This window comes from Gallinula chloropus (assembly GCF_964237585.1).
Source record: "Gallinula chloropus genome assembly, chromosome: 35".
In the NCBI taxonomy this organism is placed as follows: Eukaryota; Metazoa; Chordata; class Aves; order Gruiformes; family Rallidae; genus Gallinula; species Gallinula chloropus.
In genome coordinates this window covers 1,530,366-1,551,821 of record NC_140120.1, presented here as the reverse complement: position 1 = coordinate 1,551,821, position 21,456 = coordinate 1,530,366, and the positions used below count along the sequence as shown (strand labels likewise).

At 47.3% G+C, this 21,456-nt stretch overlaps 2 protein-coding genes across 2 annotated transcripts in view; one reads left to right on the top strand and one right to left on the bottom strand.

The window, feature by feature from the left end:
• The window catches only part of LOC311203116 (scavenger receptor cysteine-rich type 1 protein M130-like), a gene marked incomplete at both ends in the record, with an annotated part of 343,740 nt that overhangs the window by 47,385 nt on the left and 274,899 nt on the right, over positions 1-21,456 (top strand). The gene's annotated exons all lie outside the window — the stretch shown is intronic.
• LOC311203062 (olfactory receptor 14A16-like) lies at positions 2,020-2,943 on the bottom strand (the record flags this gene model as incomplete). The annotated part of the gene is made up of 1 exon (XM_084277697.1): positions 2,020-2,943. One exon carries the CDS (start codon positions 2,941-2,943, stop codon positions 2,020-2,022), a length of 924 nt encoding a protein of 307 aa, XP_084133823.1.

Below are 21,456 nucleotides of genomic sequence, written 5' to 3'. Positions count from 1 at the left end.
ACACAGGAACCTGGCCATGAGCACATTGGGCAGCACTGGGAGCAGTACGGCCACCCAGGCAAAGGCACTCACTGTCAGTTTGACTCAGCACTGCTGTGGACACCAGCAGAGAGTCCAGCAGTGGGAGGTCCCCAGCTCAGGACGAGTGTGGAGGAACAGTCACGAGGTTGAAAGAAATTCTGCTAAGATAGGGTTAGGGGTCTTGTGTGGAGAGGCTGAGAGATCTGGGCTTCTTTAGCCTGGGGAAGGGGAGTCTGAGCAGAGTATAGGGGTAGCTCCAGAGAGCTTGAAATTTCCTTTTCAAATGAATGGCAATTAAAACTAGAGGTGCAGATGGGTTATGAGCATGGAGAAATGCCATTCTGAGGGTAGTGCATTGGTGCTTGGAGTTACTTGGAGGAAGTGTGGATGAGCTGGTGGCTTGGTTTATCTGGGAACAGCTGGCGAGGAGGGGGAGACAGCAGCACAGGCAGGGACATGGTGGGGTGAGAACAAGGTGGGGAAAGGGGTTGGGAACCTGCAGAGAAACAGGCACAGGTGTGTCGAAGTGTCACATGGGCTGTGGTGCAGAAGGTCAGGGGTGTTGGCCAGGCTGAAAGCATCTGATAGAAATGAGATCTTTGCCCCCTTGGCTGTGGCTGATGTCCCTGCAGAGGCCTCAGAGAAGACACATTGTCCTCACAGCCATGGAGCATTGTTGCCTCCTTGAACTCAACGTAGGGAGGCATCACTGTGCCATACCCCTGTCCTTCCCTTGGCATCACACTCCCCACATCCAATGTAAGAGTCTTGAGACACAGGTCAGGGTCAGGATCTCCCTGCCCAGGGGCTGTGGGTCAGCACTTGGCATTTCTGCTTCATCAGACCAAGCCAGGGTGTCCTCAGCATCAGAGCTGCCTGCGCTGTGTCTGGGTTTGTCCTCATGGCCTCCAGTTGTGAGGTGTAAGTTGTTCATGGGGAGGTTTTGTCAGGAATGGCTCCCAGTAGGGCCCATGAACGCTTCAAGGTTCTTTGGGCATTAGGTCTGACTGACATTTTCAGAGGTTTCTTCACTCTCCTCTTAGTATCTGGGGTCTGTGGACTCAGAAGTAAATACACAATGGGACAGATGGAAATATAGGAAGCCTTAAAAAGCATATCTGTTCAAGTCAGTTTTATTAAAAAAATCCAGACTTCTACAAGTAATTGGATTTCAGTTAGGTATTTAATGATGAACAGTTCAAAGGAATATTACAATGGAGGATATTTTCTCTTCATGAATATTTCCTGTCCTGGCTCAGTTGATAGGAGGAGTGACAGCAGCATTCTGGGATGGATATCGGTCTCCTAAGGAGATCTGGACAGGCAGGAAAAGCAGTATTTTCTGATCCAACCCTTCATAAAGAATCTTGCTCTTCCCCAAGCCCAGCAGTTCCCTCACTGGCCTCCTGGGACTCCCAACACTTTTCCTGGCATCATCTGTGCTCACAGGCACAGACAGATTTCTCTGACAACAAACAGCAGTTCAACATGACACAGTTTAATACCCATGAAATCTCTCTCCTCAGCTGCTGCTAAGGCCAAGCAGCGTGTGAAGGGGGTCAGCTTTCAGAGGAGATTCTCTCCCAGAACAGCTTTAACCAGATATATAGAAAGGTCACTTATCAACATACTGACCTTCTGACAGATCAGTTCATTAGACTTCTTAAAGATGGGATGTTTTCCAACTCTCTGAACCTCAAAGCAGACACCAGAGAGCTGAACAGCATCTGAATCACCAAAGAGCAAGCAGAAGTGGAATCCTGTGATCAAAGTGAAGTGCAAGCGTCCATCAAGTCGACTGAAAAGAAGTCCTTAGGCCTGGAACACACGACCAGGAGATTATACATTAGGAATGAGATAAACATGGTCCATGTTATCATGGCTTAGAAAACATAGAAGGATAAATACAAACCTAAAATTCTTACTAAATACAGACTGGTCATAACATGAGTTACATGGCCAGATAGATGTAGAAGAAGATGAGACGTTTGTTGCTGTTTAGAAAAATCCAGTCATCAATTTCCACATGGCATCCTTGAGCTCCTGGTTCCTCATGCTGTAGATGAGGGGGTTCACTGCTTGTGGAAACACTGAATAAAGAAATGCCACCACGACATCTAAAAATAGGGAGGAGATGGATGGAGGCTTTAGGTAGGCAAAGAAGGCAGTGCAGACAAACAGGGAGACCACAGCTAGATGCGGGAGGCAGGTGGAAAAGGCTTTGTGCCGTCCCTGCTGCGAGGGGATCCTCAGCACAGCCCTGAAGATCTGCACATAGGACACCACAATGAACACAAAACAGCCAAAATCTAAACAGACACTAACCACAATGACTCCAACCTCTCTGAGGTAGGCATCTGAGCAGGAGAGCTTGAGGATCTGGGGGATTTCACAGAAGAACTGGTCAACAGCGTTGCCATGGCACAGAGTCAGAGAAAATGTACTGGCTGTGTGCAGCACAGCACAGAGAAACCCACTGGCCCAGGCAGCTGCTGCCATGTGGGCACAAGCTCTGCTGCCCAGGAGGGTCCCGTAGTGCAGGGGGTGGCAGATGGCAACGTAACGGTCATAGGCCATGACAGTGAGAATATAGTACTCTGTTGCGATGAAAAATACAAAGGAGAAGAGTTGAGCCAGACATCCTGTGTAGGAAATGGCCCTGGTGTCCCACAAGGAATTGGCCATGGATTTGGGAACAGTGGTGGAGATGTAGCCAATGTCAGTAAGAGAGAGGTTGAGGAGGAAGAAGTACATGGGGGTGTGGAGGTGGTGGTCACAGGCTATGGTGATGATGATGAGGCCATTGCCCAGGAGAGCAGCCAGGTAGATGCCCAGGAAGAGGCAGAAGTGCAGGAGCTGCATCTCCCGTGTGTCTGCAAAGGCCAGGAGGAGGAACTGGCTGATGGAGCTGCTGTTGGACATCTGCTGGGATCCAGTGTGGAGACCTGTCCAAGGAGGAAAAGGCAGTGAGTGAGAATTCAGGAACTCTTCCTTGAGGAAAATCTCTTCAAATTCTTATTGAATACCCTCAGATTGAATCTCTGTAGTCAGGAAGATTTGGCAGGTCCCTTTTGGGAGGTCTGCTTTGTGCTGGCTTGAGCGTGCCACTGCTGGGAGGAGGGTCAGCTGTGGGCTCGGGAGAACTCAGTCCTGCCTGGCAGCAGTCAGTAAATAGAAGGATGTTGTGATCTCAGACTAAATCCCCTGTGGATAGGAAGGAGCTTTTCAGCACTGTCACTGCAGTTTCACCCAAGGGCAGAGCAGAGCTTTGGAGCTTTGGTTTTCTCCTGCCTGTACCTGAGGAGTGTTTCTTCTGCTGCAGTGCCAGTGAAACCTTCCCCTGAGTACAGAGTAGGGAGACCTGCTCTGTCCATCAGCCCTGGTCTCAGCTGCCCTGTGCTGGGTGCTCTGTGATGACACCCTGGTGCTCCCTGTAGAAGAAACTGGACCGGTTTAGAGCTGACCAATCCAGTCTCCCCGGGCAGAGCTCTAAAGCGCTCCGGCGGTCTCCTCCTACCCAAGGAGGATCTCAGCTCCCTGCTCCAAGCCAGGGACACACAGGTCGAGATGTCTGCTGCATGGGGTCCTCTCTGGCCACAAGAGTCCCTTGGAGAGCAGTTCCAGTGTGGAAGGCAGCCTGCAGACCAGCAGGAGACCCTGCAAAGTCCTTAGTCCTACAGATGGAGGTCCTGAAGTGAGGGTCAGCTCGGTGCCAGCCCTACCAAAAATAGACATACACAGACCCCCACGCTATAGCGGGACAAATGCAGCAAGGTCAGGAGAGGAACAGCAAGAAATGCTCCAGCCAAGCCTAGAAGGAGAAGGATAGACAGATAGGCACCCAGGGGTTTCTGCTCACTGGGGATCATGCTGCCAACAAGAAGACTCATCCTGAAACCCTGGAACTATGGGCTCAGAATCTGTGCTGGGTGGCAAATTCCAGGGAGTTGCTGTGGGAAAGTGTTTGTGCCATGAGGGATGTCAGGGAGATACCAAATACCCACCTTCATGATCACTTTGTGGGATCAGCTCCTTCTCCCTCCCTGACAACGTCTCTGCTGCCTGGAGCTGTCCCTGCAGCTGCTTCTCTCTGCCCATGTCACCTCCTGCTCTGTACTCACAGACCTCACCCAACCCACCCTGTGCTCAGCTCTGCTGTGCAGACCCCTCCTGGCATCAGGGCACTGCCCAGGGCAATCTCTGTGTGTGCAGGGCTCAGGAGATGCTCTGAGAAGTCCTAATGACAAATGAGTTTGCACTGCCTTCTGCAAAGTTATCAATAAATGCTCAGCTCCCTCTTCCATCCAGTGACAAGAGCAGGAAGCTCAAAGCAGTCTCTTTACCTTTCTCCTCCAGTGAGCTCTCAGCATCTGTCAGCTTTCTCAGCCTCACAGGTCTCTCCTTGGTGCCTACAGGCAGTGTCCCCAGCCCTGTGTGCTTGGCAGAGGAGCTGCTCCTGGGTAGAGCTGTCTCTTGTCAGGGCTGATGGGTTGCCATGAGCTCCCACTGTCCCAGGAGCCCAGCCCAGCTCAGCAGGAGAAGACCAGCTCTTCTAGCCTCCCTCCTGGTGCCTCAGGCCTCATGGGGATCACTCTGTGATCTCATCTCTGATGTTCCCTCCCTCAGCTAGGGAGAAATCCTTGTGTCCATCAGAGTCCTTGGTCCTGATGAAACCAGAGCTGGGCAGCAGAATCACCTTTCCTTGTCTCCATGTGAGACAGGATCCCCAGGCAGGGACAGGGAGGGGACTCTTTCCCCCTGTGAAAGGAAGGGAGTCAGGCGACTCACTCCAGGCACCTCATCCTTCCTTTGCAGCCCTGGGGCTGGAATGGGGAGGGGGAATCCCTCTTGCTCCAGTTCTGATGGGCACACAACAGGCACCTTCTGCCAGGGAGCTGCTGGTCCAGCTCAGTAGATTATCGTGGCCTAAATGAAGTCACTCCAGGTATGAGTGCTGCTGTACCGGACATGCTGGAAATGCAGTATGAACTGGAATCAAAGGCAGCCAAGTGGTATGGCACAATTGACATTGCAAATGCTTTCTTCTCAATACCACTGGCACCAGAGTGCAGGCCACAGTTTGCTTTCACTTGGAGGGACATCCAATACACGTGGAATCGTCTGCCCCAGGAGTGGAAACACAGCCCCACCATCTGCCATGGACTAATTCAGACTACACTGGAAAAGGGTGAAGCCCCAGAGCACCTGCAGTATATTGATGACATCATTGTATGGGGCAATACAGCAGAGGAAGTATTTGAGAAAGGAAAAAGGATAATTCAAATCCTTCTAGAAGCTGGTTTTGCTATTGTTATCGTGGGTTTCCCAGTCACCAGTCGGAAACCAGTTAATTCAGTTACAAAGTTAATTTTATTAATTTAGCAGGCGGCAATTAAGCAAACAGCGCTGGGCGGCCGGAGAGTCTCAGCTCTACCAACGGCACGCACCGTCCCTCTCCCAATTCAGGTTTTTATAGTCCTTTAGTTCCGGGTCCCGATTGTTTCACTGAGGCTTCTTCTGCACATGCGCCAGTTGTTGTTAGGGGGTCGTCTTCTACCTTCTAGTGGTCGATGGGATGAAGTTGCTCCTCTTCCTCACTTGTCCCTTAGTTGACCCCTCTCCCATATTTGGTCACCTTTAACAGCAAGCTCATTCATTGGCTACTTAATTTCTATGGTTTCCACTTCTAAGTTACCTATAACTCAGTTCTATGCTTCGTTAGCAACTAACAATATACGTTACACAATCATTCTTACAAAATCAGAACGTTACAACCTGTTTCAAGGTACATGTGGTTTACTGAACAAAGGCTCATCTATCACAATCCCCCCTTTTTCTTTTTATCACCATTTTGTTCAGTAAACCATTGTAATTCTCAGTGGCTTAGTATAAGATTTTAGTCAACCAGGGGAAGAGTTAAACCATGATTCATACCAGCCTTGTTGAGATTCTCTTTCTCGTCATCTCTTTCCCAACCCTTCCCTAAGTTTAGCCACAGTATCTCTAACAATGCCGGTATGATCTGCATAAATACAGCATTCTTCTCCTAAGGCTACACAAAATCCCCCTTGTTTTAAAAATAGGAGATCTAAACCTCTCCTGTTCTGTAACACCACCTCAGATCATGATCTTAGGGATTTTTCCGTTAACATTAACTTTAAGGACCTTTGAATCCTCCCACCTAACAAGGGTCCTTGACATGGTCTAATTAATTGCTCCCAGATACATACAATAATTAAAATAATCCGCCAGGATGGGTAGTGGTATTCTGATTTCCTACAAGGTTTTTCTTGATCCCATTTATTGCCCTCTAGCCCCCCTTTTTCTTTTCCTAGGTGCGTGTGTTCCTGAGGCAGTGTTAAGCCGGGATTTGCACTAGGGCAGCTCCTCCGAGGCTTGTGCATTACTCTGATCTCGGGGTTCCGTCCTCCACAGTTATTTACACCTCTGCCTCGCCCGTCGGCTCGGTTGCTTCAAGTCACGGGGTGTTCCATCTTCCCGGCAGCAGGGGTATTCTTCAGGAGGCTCCGAGATTTTTCTCTTAGCGCACCTTTGTTTGAATTTCTCCCAGTTATTCGTTCTACTCTGGGGAGCTGCACCATACTCCACTTAGGTCTCTCCGGCAACACACCTGGACAATAGTTATTGAAAGAGGAACAGGCTCGTTTGGGTGGAAATATTAATATTCCGGTAACCTATATATATTCCACCACTGTGGTGACCATTTTTCAATTTCCCCTTAAGTTGTTTTATACTCAAATATTTCTTGTGTCAATTTCAATTTTTGTGTGTAATTATTCCCATAAATTCCCCTAGGAGGGGTTCCTTCATAACAATGAGACCACCACCGTCCTTGGCAGATTTTACAAATAAAACACACAAAAGGATAACAATTACAACGTTTGACTCCACACTTAACTGTACAATAATTACATACTTATAGTTACAAGTTTCTCCTTCATCACTTATCTGTATAAGAACATCGGTGTTTAAGATCTCTTTAGGGTCATTCTGAGACTTCCAGGAGAATTGGTGACCTTCCAGGATGGCTCTTGCAATATTGAATCCGAAATAGGTCCCTTCACTTGACTGGCATGTGTCCATCCACACTCAGCAGTCCTAATGGCTGTATCTGTTGTAAGACAAGAAAAGGTCCCTCCCTTTTGAGGTGTTAAAGAAGTTTCTTTCTAAGTCTTTATCAGGACTTTGTCACCGGGTTGTATCTTGTGTATCGCCATATCCAAGGGGGGGGCGTTGTGCCAATATTCCTTTTCTTATTAACTCCTTTCTTCTTGCCATTAGCTGTGTTATATAAGTTTCTACTAGGGAATCCTCCAATCGCGGATGATTCCCCGGGTTACTCATGTCATATGACATCCCATATAACATTTCAAAGGGAGAAACACCCACATCAGTTCTCGGCTGTGTTTAGATATTTAATAGAGCCAATGGTAAACACCTAATCCAGGACATCCCTGTTTCCAATTTTAATCTTGTTAATTGTTTTTTAATTTATCCATTCATTCTTTCAACTCTGCCAGAACTTTGTGGGTGCCATGGTGTGTGGTGTTGCCACTCAATTCCAAATCTACAGTTTCAACAATCCCAAAATCAATTTGTGTATTAGAAAAGGGTCTATGGGCCAGGATTCTTCCTCCTGCTTTTTCCATGTGCATCTTGTGCTTCCCTTCAGCCAGTGCAAGCAGCTTCCATGCTTGCTTGGTGAACCAGCCAGGGGAAGCAGCTGAGCTGCATGCTAAGTCAGCACACCACCACGCAGCTGTAACTCTGTGATCTCCCTGGCCAGGTCCACCCTGCAGATACACTGGCACCAGCAAGATGCCAGCACAGGGGAGGGGCACAGTGCCTGGGAGTAGGAAAACTCTTGCTGTAGGCAGCAGTACTGTTAAAAATACTAGTTAAAACATTTTGTGAAAATACAGGATTCAGCTGCTTTATTTTTCTTAGATATTGTCTATTGACCCTTTGACACGTTATACATCCCCTTAAAATTTGCTTAGCCAGATCATATAAACCAATGCACATATACTTAATTACAAATTGGTCAATTAAGGCTTGAGTGCCCCAGTGTGTACTCCTGTGTATGCTTTGTAAAATTTTGAGGGTCATTGTTTTAGGAAAAACCTCTCAGCTGTCAGGTAATTCTCAGGTTCCTGAACTATTCTTTTGTATTCCCATCTTCATTAGTTTTTCTTACTCCTCTGGTATGAATTTCGGTACCTGTGGATTTAGTTCTTTCTGCCTCTTATCCGATATATCTGTGTCCCTAGTCTACAGAATTAGTAAAGCAGCTCTTTTAGCTTCTTGGTCAGCTAAATTATTTGCTCTTATTTGCGGGGTTAACCCTTTCTGGTGTCCCCTCAAGCGTACCACTGCAATTTTTTAAAGGCCCCTTATGGCTCGTAAGCTCTTGATGGATTAGTCTTTTCCTTGTAAATTTGTTAACCCTCTCTATTCCCAAACCTTCTAAATGTATAAGCTATTCCAAAAGCATATTTTGAGTCTGTGAATAAGGTTCAAGATATAAAAGTTGGGCCGGATTCTGCAGAGAGGTAGTTTCTAGAGACAACTTTGGAGAAGCAATTAATATCCATTTGTCCACTTTTTTTGTTGTAATATTCCCCTGATTACTTTCAACTCTCCTCCAAAGGTAATTTTGAGAGCTTCCTCCACCAATAGTACCGTGGCTGCTATTCTTTGTAGACAAGTGGGCGATCCCCTACTAATCGGGTCTAATAGTTTGATAGGCTATAGGTTTTTGCTTCCTGCCCACTCCTGAGCCAATACCCCGTATGCGACACCTCCCTCTGTATTAACAAATAAGAAAAAGGGTCTCCGCAAGTCGGGTAAACTGAGCATGGGGGCATTTGTCAATTCCCTCTTAAGTGTTTCCAATTTTTCTCCATCCTCTGGAGTCCACTTTAGCAACCCATCGTGAGCTAATTTAGCATATAAAAATTTTGCTTTTCCACTAAAATTCTCAACCCATTATCTACAATGCCCAAAAAGTCCCAATAATTGTTACACTTGTCATTTATTTCTGGGCAGAGGCATAGAGAGTATTCCATTAACCCTTTCACGATCCAATTTCTTAGTTCCTTTACTGAGTCTGTGTCCTAGGTACTTTACTACTTCTTCTACAGACTGTAATTTTTGTTTAAACACCTTTAAACCCTGTAAACCTAAAAAGTTTAAAAGTTTAATACTCTCCCGTCTAATTGTTTCTTCATCTTCTCTGACCAACAACAAGTCGTCCGCATACTGGACGAGGGTTACTCCTTGGCCCGGCTCATATTCCCGTAAAAGTTGTTAGTCTTTTAATTTCTGGTTTCAATCCCTTCCTACCCTCCTCAGGTAGTGGGCATTGTTTAATTTGTACCGGGACCTCAGGGTCCTTAATCACAATCACAAAAGGTTTAATATTTAATCTTCCCGTGGTCTCTGGGGTATACCATACCTCAGGGTTAATTTGCTTTTCATCTTCGACTTTAAGGGAGCATAATTTAACTCATAATTGTTTTTTTATTTATTTCCAAAGAAATTCCTAGTTTAACCATTAAGTCTCGTCTCAGTAAATTATAGTCGGCTTCAGGCACCAGCAACAATGATTCTAAGCCAATTTTGGAGTTGCTTTCAAATAATATTTCCTTGACCACGGGTACCGCAAAGGGTTCCCCTTTTGTGCCAATTACCTGTACTGTCCCCGAGGAAATTTTACATCCCCGGGGGTAAACTTTGGATGGTGGATCTTTCCGTCCCTGAGTCCACGAGGAACTCAATTTCTTACTGCTGGGGACATACTTTCAGTTTTACCAGGGGCTCTGTCTTACTCCTTATCCCCAGCAAATAAAGTTCTTGACACCCCTAGTCTTCTTTAAACATTTTCTCATCCCCCCATTGCCACTTCTCGTAAGGGGTTCTCTTTCACTTAAAGGGTATAAATTTGCCCTTGTTTCAGAAACTATCCAAAGGGCTGCATATTCACTTTCTTCTAAACTAAAGGGTTCCTTTTCATTTACACACAAATTTAGAGCTTGACATACCCAATCCTCAAAGGAACCAAACCTGGGCCAGCGAACAGATTCACCCCTTATGGGTTGTCCTGCCCAGACTTCCATACATTAATGTATCATCTTTACTTTACTCTTACCCCGCCTGGAAGGGTGAGCATCCCAGTACTTAATCATCAGTCCCAATGGACTACTCGGGGGTACTGGGGAAAGATTCACAGGATCTCCCCCACCCATGGTGACAGTGGGCCTGCTTTTCCTCTGTCCCATCATCCGGGGTCTGTACTCTTACCCACCTCTCGGGGTTCGTACTTCTCCCACCCCGGGAATCCTGGCCCCAACCGAACGACAGACTGGCCTATACTCACGCGTCCTGCGTCTTCGTCCGGGGCTTCGTGCACAAAGATTAAGGGGCTTTGCCGGCTTTCCTGTGCTTATTGCTGAGAATTTCGGTTCATCGGCGGAGAGCCGAGCGGATCCTCTGGCAGGGCCGCTGAGACAGCGGGGCGCCTCCCTGCTCAGAGGCTCACGTCCGGTTGTTCTCCATCCGAGTCACGGCACCGAATTGTTATCGTGGGTTTCCCAGTCACCAGTCGGAAACCAGTTAATTCTGTTACAAACTTAATTTTATTAATTTAGCAGGCGGCAATTAAGCAAACAGCGCTGGGCGGCCAGAGAGTCTCCGCTCTACCAACGGCGCGCACCGTCCCTCTCCGAATTCAGGTTTTCATAGTCCTTTAGTTCCGGGTCCCGATTGTTTCACTGAGGCTTCTTCTGCACATGCGCCAGTTGTTGTTAGGGGGTCGTCTTCTACCTTCTAGTGGTCGATGGGATGAAGTTGCTCCTCTTCCTCACTTGTCCCTTAGTTGACCCCTCTCCCATATTTGGTCATCTTTAACAGCAAGCTCCTTCATTGGCTACTTAATTTCTATGGTTTCCACTTCTAAGTTACCTATAACTCAGTTCTATGCTTCGTTAGCAACTAACAATATACGTTACACAATCATTCTTACAAAATCAGAACGTTACAACCTGTTTCAAGGTACATGTGGTTTACTGAACAAAGGCTCATCTATCACAATCCCCCCTTTTTCTTTTTATCACCATTTTGTTCAGTAAATCATTATAATTCTCGGTGGCTTAGTGGAAGAGATTAGTCAACTGGGGAAAGAGTTAAACCATGATTCATACCAGCCTTGTTGAGATTCTCTTTCTCGTCATCTCTTTTCCAACCCTTCCCTAAGTTTAGCCACAGTATCTCTAACAATGCCGGTATGATCTGCATAAATACAGCATTCTTCTCCTAAGGATACACAAAGTCCCCCTTGTTTTAAAAATAGGAGATCTAAACCTCTCCTGTTCTGTAACACCACCTCATATCGTGATCTTAGGGATTTTTCCGTTAACATTAACTTTAAGGACCTTTGAATCCTCCCACCTAACAAGGGTCCTTGACATGGTCTAATTAATTGCTCCCAGATACATACAATAATTAAAACAATCAGCCAGGATGGGTAGTGGTATTCTGATTTCCTACAAGGTTTTTCTTGATCCCATTTATTGCCCTCTAGCCCCCCTTTTTCTTTTCCTAGGTGCGTGTGTTCCTGAGGCAGTGTTAAGCCGGGATTTGCACTAGGGCAGCTCCTCCGAGGCTTGTGCATTACTCTGATCTCGGGGTTCCGTCCTCCACAGTTTTTACACCTCTGCCTCGCCCGTCGGCTCGGTTGCTTCAAGTCACGGGGTGTTCCATCTTCCCGGCAGCAGGGGTATTCTTCAGGAGGCTCCGAGATTTTTCTCTTAGCGCACCTTTGTTTGAATTTCTCCCAGTTATTCGTTTTACTCTGGGGAGCTGCACCATACTCCACTTAGGTCTCTCCGGCAACACACCTGGACAATAGTTATTGAAAGAGGAACGGGCTCGTTTGGGTGGAAACAATAATATTCTGGTAACCTATATGTATTCCACCACTGTGGTGACCATTTTTCAATTTCCCCTTAAGCTGTTTTATACTCAAATATTTCTTGTGTCAATTTCAATTTTTGTGTGTAATTATTCCCATAAATTCCCCTAGGAGGGGTTCCTTCATAACAATGAGACCACCACCGTCCTTGGCAGATTTTACAAATAAAACACACAAAAAGATAACAATTACAACGTTTGACTCCACACTTAACTGTAAAGTTTTTACACACTCAGAGTTACAAGTTTCTCCTTCATCACTTATCTGTATAAGAACATCGGTGTTCAAGATCTCTTTAGGGTCATTCTGAGACTTCCAGGAGAATTGGTGACCTTCCAGGATGGCTCTTGCAATATTGAATCCGAAATAGGTCCCTTCACTTGACTGGCATGTGTCCATCCACACTCAGCAGTCCTAATGGCTGTATCTGTTGTAAGACAAGAAAAGGTCCCTCCCTTTTGAGGTGTTAAAGAAGTTTCTTTCTAAGTCTTTATCAGGACTTTGTCACCGGGTTGTATCTTGTGTATCGCCATATCCAAGGGGGGGGCGTTGTGCCAATATTCCTTTTCTTATTAACTCCTTTCTTCTTGCCATTAGCTGTGTTATATAAGTTTCTACTAGGGAATCCTCCAATCGCGGATGATTCCCCGGGTTACTCATGTCGTATGACATCCCATATAACATTTCAAAGGGAGAAACACCCACATCAGTTCTCGGCTGTGTTTAGATATTTAATAGAGCCAATGGTAAACACCTAATCCAGGACATCCCTGTTTCCAATTTTAATTTTGTTAATTGTTTTTTTTTTTTTCTTTTTTTTGGGGGGGGGGGGGTTAATAATATTTTAACTTCCACCCAGGCTGTGGTTCGTGTTGTCGAATCGGTAAAATCAATTTGTGTATTAGAAAAGGGTCTATGGGCCAGGATTCTTCCTCCGGCTTTTTCCATGTGCATCTTGTGCTTCCCCCCAGCCAGTGCAAGCAGCTTCCATGCTTGCTTGGTGAACCAGCCAGGGGAAGCAGCTGAGCTGCGTGCTAAGTCAGCACACCACCACGCAGCTGTAACTCTGTGATCTCCCTGGCCAAGTCCACCCCGCAGATACACTGGCACCAGCAAGATGCCAGCACAGGGGAGGGGCACAGTGCTTGGGAGGAGGAAAACTATTGTTGTAGGCAGCAGTACTATTAAAAATACTAGTTAAAAACATTTTGTGAAACTACAGGATTCAGCTGCTTTATTTTTCTTAGATATTGTCTATTGACCCTTTGACACGTTATACATCCCCTTAAAATTTGCTTAGCCAGATCATATAAACCAATGCACACATACTTAATTACAAATTGGTCAATTAAGGCTTGAGTGCCCCAGTGTGTACCGCTGTGTATTCTTTGTAAAATTTTGAGGGTCATTGTTTTAGGAAAAACCTCTCGGCTGTCAGGTAATTCTCAGGTTCCTGAACTATTCTTTTGTATTCCCATCTTCATTAGTTTTTCTTACTCCTGTGGTATGAATTTCGGTACCTGTGGATTTAGTTCTTTCTGCCTCTTATCCGATATATCTGTGTCCCTAGTCTCCAGAATTAGTAAAGCAGCTCTTTTAGCTTCTTGGTCAGCTAAACTATTTGCTCTTATTTGCGGGGTTAACCCTTTCTGGTGTCCCCTCAAGCGTACCACTGCAATTTTCTTAAGGCCCCTTATGCCTTGTAAGCTCTTGATGGATTAGTCTTTTCCTTGTAAATTTGTTAACCCTCTCTATTTCCAAATCTTCTAAATGTATAAGCTATTCCAAAAGCATATTTTGAGTCTGTGAATAAGGTTCCAAAGGTAATTTTGAGAGCTTCCTCCACCAATAGTGCCGTGGCTGCTATTATTTGCAGACAAGTGGGCCATCCCCTGCTAATCGGGTCTAAGAGTTTGGAAATATAAGCTATAGGTTTTTGCTTCCTGCCCACTCCTGAGCCAATACCCCGTATGCGACACCTCCCTCTGTATTAACAAATAATAAAAAGGGTCTCTGCAAGTCGGGTAAACTGAGCATGGGGGCATTTGTCAATTCCCTCTTAAGTGTTTCCAATTTTTCTCCATCCTCTGGAGTCCACTTTAGCAACCCATCGTGAGCAAATTTAGCATATAAAAATTTTGCTTTTCCACTAAAATTCTCAACCCATTGTCTACAATACCCAAAAAGTCCCAATAATTGTTACACTTGTCATTTATTTCTGGGCAGAGGCATAGAGAGTATTCCATTAACCCTTTCACGATCCAATTTCTTAGTTCCTTTACTGAGTCTGTGTCCTAGGTACTTTGCTACTTCTTCTACAGACTGTAATTTTTGTTTAAACACCTTTAAACCCTGTAAGCCTAAAAAGTTTAAAAGTTTAATACTCTCCCGCCTAATTGTTTCTTCATCTTCTCCGACCAACAACAAGTCGTCCACATACTGGACGAGGGTTACTCCTTGGCCTGCCTCCTATTCCCGTAAAAATCGTTAGTCTTTTAATTTCTGGTTTCAATCCCTTCCTACCCTCCTCAGGTAGTGGGCATTGTTTAATTTGTACCGGGACCTCAGGGTCCTTAATCACAATCACAAAAGGTTTAATATTTAATCTTCCCGTGGTCTCTGGGGTATAATTTGCTTTTCGTCTTTGACTCTAAGGGAGCATAATTTAACTCGTAATTTTTTTTATTTATTTCCACAGAAATTCCTAGTTTAACCATTAAGTCTCGTCTCAGTATAGTCGGCTTCAGGCACCAGCAACAATGATTCTAAGCCAATTTTGGAGTTGCTTTCAAATAATATTTCCTTGACCACGGATACCGCAAAGGGTTCCACTTTTGCGCCAATTACCTGTACTGTCTCCGAGGAAATTTTACATCCCCGGGGGTAAACTTTGGATGGTGGATCTTTCCGTCCCTGAGTCCACGAGGAACTCAATTTCTTACTGCTGGGGACATACTTTCAGTTTTACCAGGGGCTCTGTCTTACTCCTTATCCCCAGCAAATAAAGTTCTTGACACCCCTAGTCTTCTTTAAACATTTTCTCATCCCCCCATTGCCACTTCTCGTAAGGGGTTCTCTTTCACTTAAAGGGTATAAATTTGCCCTTGTTTCAGAAACTATCCAAAGGGCTGCATATTCACTTTCTTCTAAACTAAAGGGTTCCTTTTCATTTACACACAAATTTAGAGCTTGACATACCCAATCCTCAAAGGAACCAAACCTGGGCCAGCGAACAGATTCACCCCTTATGGGTTGTCCTGCCCAGACTTCCATACATTAATGTATCATCTTTACTTTACTCTTACCCCGCCTGGAAGGGTGAGCATCCCAGTACTTAATCATCAGTCCCAATGGACTACTCGGGGGTACTGGGGAAAGATTCCCAGGATCTCCCCCACCCATGGTGACAGTGGGCCTGCTTTTCCTCTGTCCCATCATCCGGGGTCTGTACTCTTACCCACCTCTCGGGGTTCGTACCTCTCCCACCCCGGGAATCCTGGCCCCAACCGAACGGTAAACTGGCCTATACTCACGCGTCCTGCGTCTTCGTCCGGGGCTTCGTGCACAAAGATTAAGGGGCTTTGCCGGCTTTTCTTTGCTTATTGCTGAGAATTTCGGTTCGTCGGTGGAGAGCCGAGCGGATACTCTGGCAGGGCCGCTGATACAGCGGGGCGCCTCCCTACTCAGAGGCTCACGTCCGGTTGTTCTCCATCCGAGTCACGGCACCAAATTGTTATCGTGGGTTTCCCAGTCATCAGTCGGAAACCAGTTAATTCAGTTACAAACTTAATTTTATTAATTTAGCAGGCGGCAATTAAGCAAACAGCGCTGGGTGGCCAGAGCGTCTCAGCTCTACCAACGGCACGCACCGTCCCTCTCCGAATTCAGGTTTTTATAGTCCTTTAGTTCCGGGTCCCGATTGTTTCACTGAGGCTTCTTCTGCACATGCGCCAGTTGTTGTTAGGGGGTCGTCTTCTACCTTCTAGTGGTCGATGGGATGAAGTTGCTCCTCTTCCTCACTTGTCCCTTAGTTGACCCCTCTCCCATATTTGGTCATCTTTAACAGCAAGCTCAATCATTGGCTACTTGATTTCTATGGTTTCCACTTCTAAGTTACCTATAACTCAGTTCTGTGCTTCGTTAGCAACTAACAATATACGTTACACAATCATTCTTACAAAATCAGAACGTTACAACCTGTTTCAAGGTACATGTGGTTTACTGAACAAAGGCTCATCTATCACAAAAAGCAAACCAGGAACTCAGTGACCACGTCCCATGGGCAGGGATGTGCTCAGGCATCCCTGGAAAGCCAGGCTCAGTCATGTGTAACAGTTCCTGAGCAGACCAATGCCATCATCCAAACATCACCTTCCAGGGCTGGAACTGGCAATGGAGACTCTGAACTCTGCGAGCAGGAGGGGCATCTGTGGAGGTGAAATGCACCCTGAAGGGTGGGAGATTCACTTGCCCTTCATCTGTGGGGAGAACAAGGGCCACATGAAAGAGAGCAGAGCAATGGCAGCGTGTCCCTTGGGCAGCTACACTAAGTGGTCAGACCCCAGCTGGGAGCCTGGGGGTGGCATGGCTCTTGCTCCTCTCATGGCAAAGAGACATGGGGACAGCAGGGAGCCCATTACCATGAGGTACATCAGTGGGCAATGGGATTGGGAATGTCTGTAGGCTGTCTGGTCTTGCTGGCATAGTGGCTCCATATCTTCTTGATGAGGGTGATGATGGGGATGGAAGCCAGGAGGAAGAAAGTGAGGGTAGAGCGCAGGATGGAGACCCAGAGGGGCATGGATGGCCCTGCAAGAAAGAAGGGTCACAACATGGAACATATATGTGCAGGAAGAAGGAGATGGTGGGAAGAGCTCATCAGCAACCACTCCTCCTCCAGGTGGGAACACTGTCTTGTGTAAGAAAGAAATGTAGACTGGGAGTCTCATTGCCTTGCACTGGGACCACCCCAGACCCCAAGCAAAACCCTAGGTCACAAGTCTTCTGAAGAGTGTTGGAGTGATCTGGGGTTTTTTAGCCTTTTGAGAGAACAAGGCTAAGAGGAGACCTTATCACACTAGACAGCTATCAGAAAGGAGCTTGTAGTCAAGGGGGTGTTAGTCTCTTCTGCCAAGTAACAAGCAACAGGAGGAAATGGCCACAAGTTGTGCCAGAGGAGGTTTAGGTTGGATGCTACAAACTAATTCTTCACTGAAAATGTTACCCATCATTGGAACAGGCTGTGCAGGTAAGTGGTTGTGTCACCAGCACTGGAGGCATGTCAGCACTCATAGGTGTGGTGCTTAGTGACATCTGTGGTTAGAGTTGGCAGGGCTAGATTAACAGTTGGACTCGATGATTTTAAAGATCTAATGTCAACATCTCCATGAATCTATGATGCTAAGAAGGCAGGAGCCAGGACGTGATCTAAAGAGATGGCACAGGGATGGCACAGGGCAGTGTTAGTGCTCATAGGCTTAGAAAACACCTTGGATATGGGATAGGAAGAGTCTGCTCTCCAGGAGGTCAAACATGGGGAATAAAGCCCCTTTTGCCTTCCCGACTCCACCCGTACACACATCCTTTACTGGGCCACCACCTTTCTACATGTCTACCTCTGTCAAACATGCCCTTGGTCTCCTCTCTTGACAGAACTCCAAGCCCCTTTTGAGGGGTTCAGGCAGGCTCAGAGACCTTTTTCTTGTGCCAAGGGACTATGGTCAAATGTCAGCGTGGGGCAGGGATGCATTTGGTCTCTCCCTCCCTGCACTGGCATCCCAGTGCAATCACCCTAGAGGAAAAAAATCTCCCCAAGTCACCATATTTGTTCCCCCAGTTGATAAAGGTGAGGCCTGAGAGGTTCTGTTTCCCATGAAGCAGGGGTAAGGAGCTGGCAACACTAAACCAGCAGAGGTCAGAGAGAAGCAGCCCCACAACATTGTGTGGTCCTGGCCTTACAGTTTGCCCTCAAGGTACCCAAACCACTCACCTTTCATCACAGCACAACAGATGGCTCCAGCAACAAAGAGAAGGATGGAGATGGATGCCATTCCTAGCTCAATGCATGTGAGGAAGGTCTTGAGGGGCTGAGGCTTGGAAGCTGTGGGAAGAGGAAGTGTTTGGGAAAAGTTGATGTCATGGGGAGCAGGAGAGAGCAGGAGATGCTCTTAGAGCCAGCTGGATTCTAGTTAATTAATCACCCCATGTCCTGATGTGGGGAGGGATGAAACCCAGGCTGTCTTTGGACAACAGATCCTCTAGGGTCATCAACTGAATACCCTGCCCCTTTTGTCCCTAATTTCACCCCACTTTTGGCTGCAGGGTGATGTCCTTCCTTCTGAGGATGTAGAACAGGGATGCTGGGGTTTGGCGGTATTTCCCACACCTTTTAGACCACCATTTTCTCTCTCTGCCCAGGCAGAAGACCTTGATTGACTTTTCTGTGCCTGTATGGGAAATTAAAGTCCCTGAGCAATTCACTGAGGCACACAGAGAGTGGGGATATGTGCCCATACACAGTACCACAGCAGTCACACTTTGCTGCAGCCTGTATTATGAGAGTTAGCAGGGAGTTTGTTTTCCCACCACCACCAATAAATGGACCCACATCATCTACTGCTGCACTTGGCTTTGAAGCAGAAATTATGGTAAAGAATATAGAGGGGAAAAGAATTCAATTCCAGTGGGGCTGTGTAGCTCTGAGACTGTGCTGCTGTGCAGCACGGCTGACTGCTGAGCACGGAGTTGCTGACCTTGCTGGAGAGCAGCCAGCCCACATAAAGTGAGTTCTAAAAGTTTCTGTAGTTCACGTAGAGGGAGGAGGTGATACTAAAATTCTGTTGCACTGTAGTTGGTTGTATTGTGGTTGGGAAGGTGCTGCTGCCTGGCAAGGAAGGGAGAAAGATTCTGTGTCTGTGTTCAGGCTGTCGATAGATGGACTCAGGCTCAGGGTAAGAACTGATCCTTCCTGCCTGCACCCAAGGAGAAGCCACCCATGAACACAGACCATGCTGTCCCAGGGCAAGGACGACCCCAGGCACACAGGATATCCCCATTTTTATCACTTGCCTGTACTGTCTCCAGGAGGGTTGCCTGCTAACCTTTGGCATCTCTCTCTGCAGAGACCTGCAAGGGAAGGAAAGGGGGAGGTGAGAAGGCAGAGTTAGTGCACAGCCCAGGATTTATATCCTCTGGGCTGCAGCAAGATGATGATGAGATGAACCTCCACACCTCCCTCAGAGGAGCACTTTTAGAGCTCAGCCTATGCAATTCTGAGGCCCGTTTCACAGACTGGCTTCTCCCCAGCTCTCAGCAGCTGTGGACAGCTGAAGTGTGGAGGTGTCCTTCTTGCCACAGTCCAGCCAACTACAAGACCTCCCTTCTTATGTCCAGAGGTCTGGGAGCAAAGGTCTGCATGGGGCAGGGATGCATCTGGTCTCTCTGTCCCTGCATTGACACCCACATGCAATCATCATGGAAGAAACAATCACTCCCTTCTTAGACCTTTGCTTCTCTCTAGTGATAAAGGAAAGGTCTGAGATGTGCAGCTTCCCGGGAAACGAGGGAAAGGAGATGGCAACTCTGAATGAGCCTGGCTTACACTGCAGGAGCCTGCACCAGTAAGCGATCTTGGCCTTGTGATTTACACACAACATCCTCAAAACACTCACATTTCTTCACAGCACAGTAGCTTGCTGCAGTGAGGAGGAGGAGGGAGGCAGCTGACAGTCCCAGCAGGATGCCTATTTGGAAGGTGATGAGGAGCTGCAGTCCGGGATCTGTGGGAATAGAAGCTGTAGGGGTAAAGTACATGTAATGGGGAGAAGGAGAGAGCAGATGCTGTTAAAGCCAAGCTGGGTACCAGTTAATTAATTTGGCCTATTGCAATTCAAGGGTAAAATGGGGTGCTAGGAGAGAATCACTAGCCCCCTGGAGCTGGACTCTCTGCCTAGGAGGAGAAAGGGACAGGGTGAACGTTCCCAGCTGTCGTAGGAGCTGCACGGACTCAGCAGGTGAGGGGGACCCCATTACACCATGTGCCAAGGGTTGTGATAAATACATCAATGCACTGCACAGCTGTGGCTCTGGGTTAGATCCATCACCACCACTCTCATTCTCAGTGCTGCTGGAGCAGGAGAGGAGCACAGACACTCTCCTGTGTGTGGGAAAGGCTGGTGTGAGCCTCTGGAACACCCAGGAGTCTGTCATGGGGAAATGGCATCCCCACCCTCAGTTGGGGTCTTGTGTGACCCCAGAGCAGTGCCTTCCCATGCCCCAGTGTCATGTCTCACCTCTGACAGACAGATGCCAGGGAGCACTGAGGGCTGAACTCCTTGTCAAGTGATGATCATTCCTGTGCTGGTACCCACATGTGTATGTTCCTGCACTCTCTCGAGTGACATACAGTTGCATAACGTAGGTTAGCTGCTCCCTTTGAGCTTTCTGTCTGAACACTTCCACCCCATCCTTGCAGAAGACGATTTGCATAGTAGGAGTCTGCCAGTCAAGGGAGCAGCGAAAATAAACCAGTTCCCCTTCCTGAGCTCTGGAAGTGCTCAGGGAGATCTCAGGAGCAGAGAGGTCACCTGGAGAGATGGCACAAGGATGGTACATGCCAGTGTCACATTTGAGAAGCAAAGTGGCTCCCCCCCCCGCCGCCATTTCCATGCCTGCACATCTCCCTTGTGCAGTCTTTCCTGTGCTCACCATCATCTGGGGAGCTGCAGATGTCCTGGCCAGTTACACTTGCACCTGCATTTGGGGCAGAGAGGGTTTTGGTTAGATGGACAGCAACCTGCATCATCCAAGTGCGTCTGGCCAGGTCTCCACTGCTGAGTCCTCCATAGACAAACACCTTCCCAACCCTCTGTCTCCATCTAACAGTACACTGGATTCTAAAAATGACATTTGAAAAAGCCCATTTTTGGTGGGACTGTTGCTGCCAATGGATGCCCCTCGCTCCCTAAAGCACTCCAGTCCTTACTGGTCAAGCACCTTCCTACATGTGTGCCTCCATCCTGCATCTCCTCATTGTCTTAAACTGAGAACTTTTTGTCTGTGCACTTATTACTGCAGATGGATCCTCTGGCAGTCCAGCAGCTGCCCAGGCTCGTGCTACTACTGTACAAACCCTCCTAGGGGTGGTAGAACGTGGCACGTGTTGCTCAGAGCCACACCATAGCAGTAAGAAGCATCTCTGTCCACTCATCAATGTAGCTCTGGCCATCATTGCTGCATGGCTGCTCCACACACCTTTCCCCATCCTCCCGTTAGCCCAGGACCAGCCCTGTCCTGCCTCACTTGCACCTCTCTATGCCTCAGCCACAAGGCAAAGAATCCCCCAACTCACCAAGCAGCAGCAGGAAAGAAGGGTGAGGAGGAGACAGCCTGGCACATCCCACCAGCCCCAGCATTTTTGGGGTGCTGCCTGTACACCGCCTCCT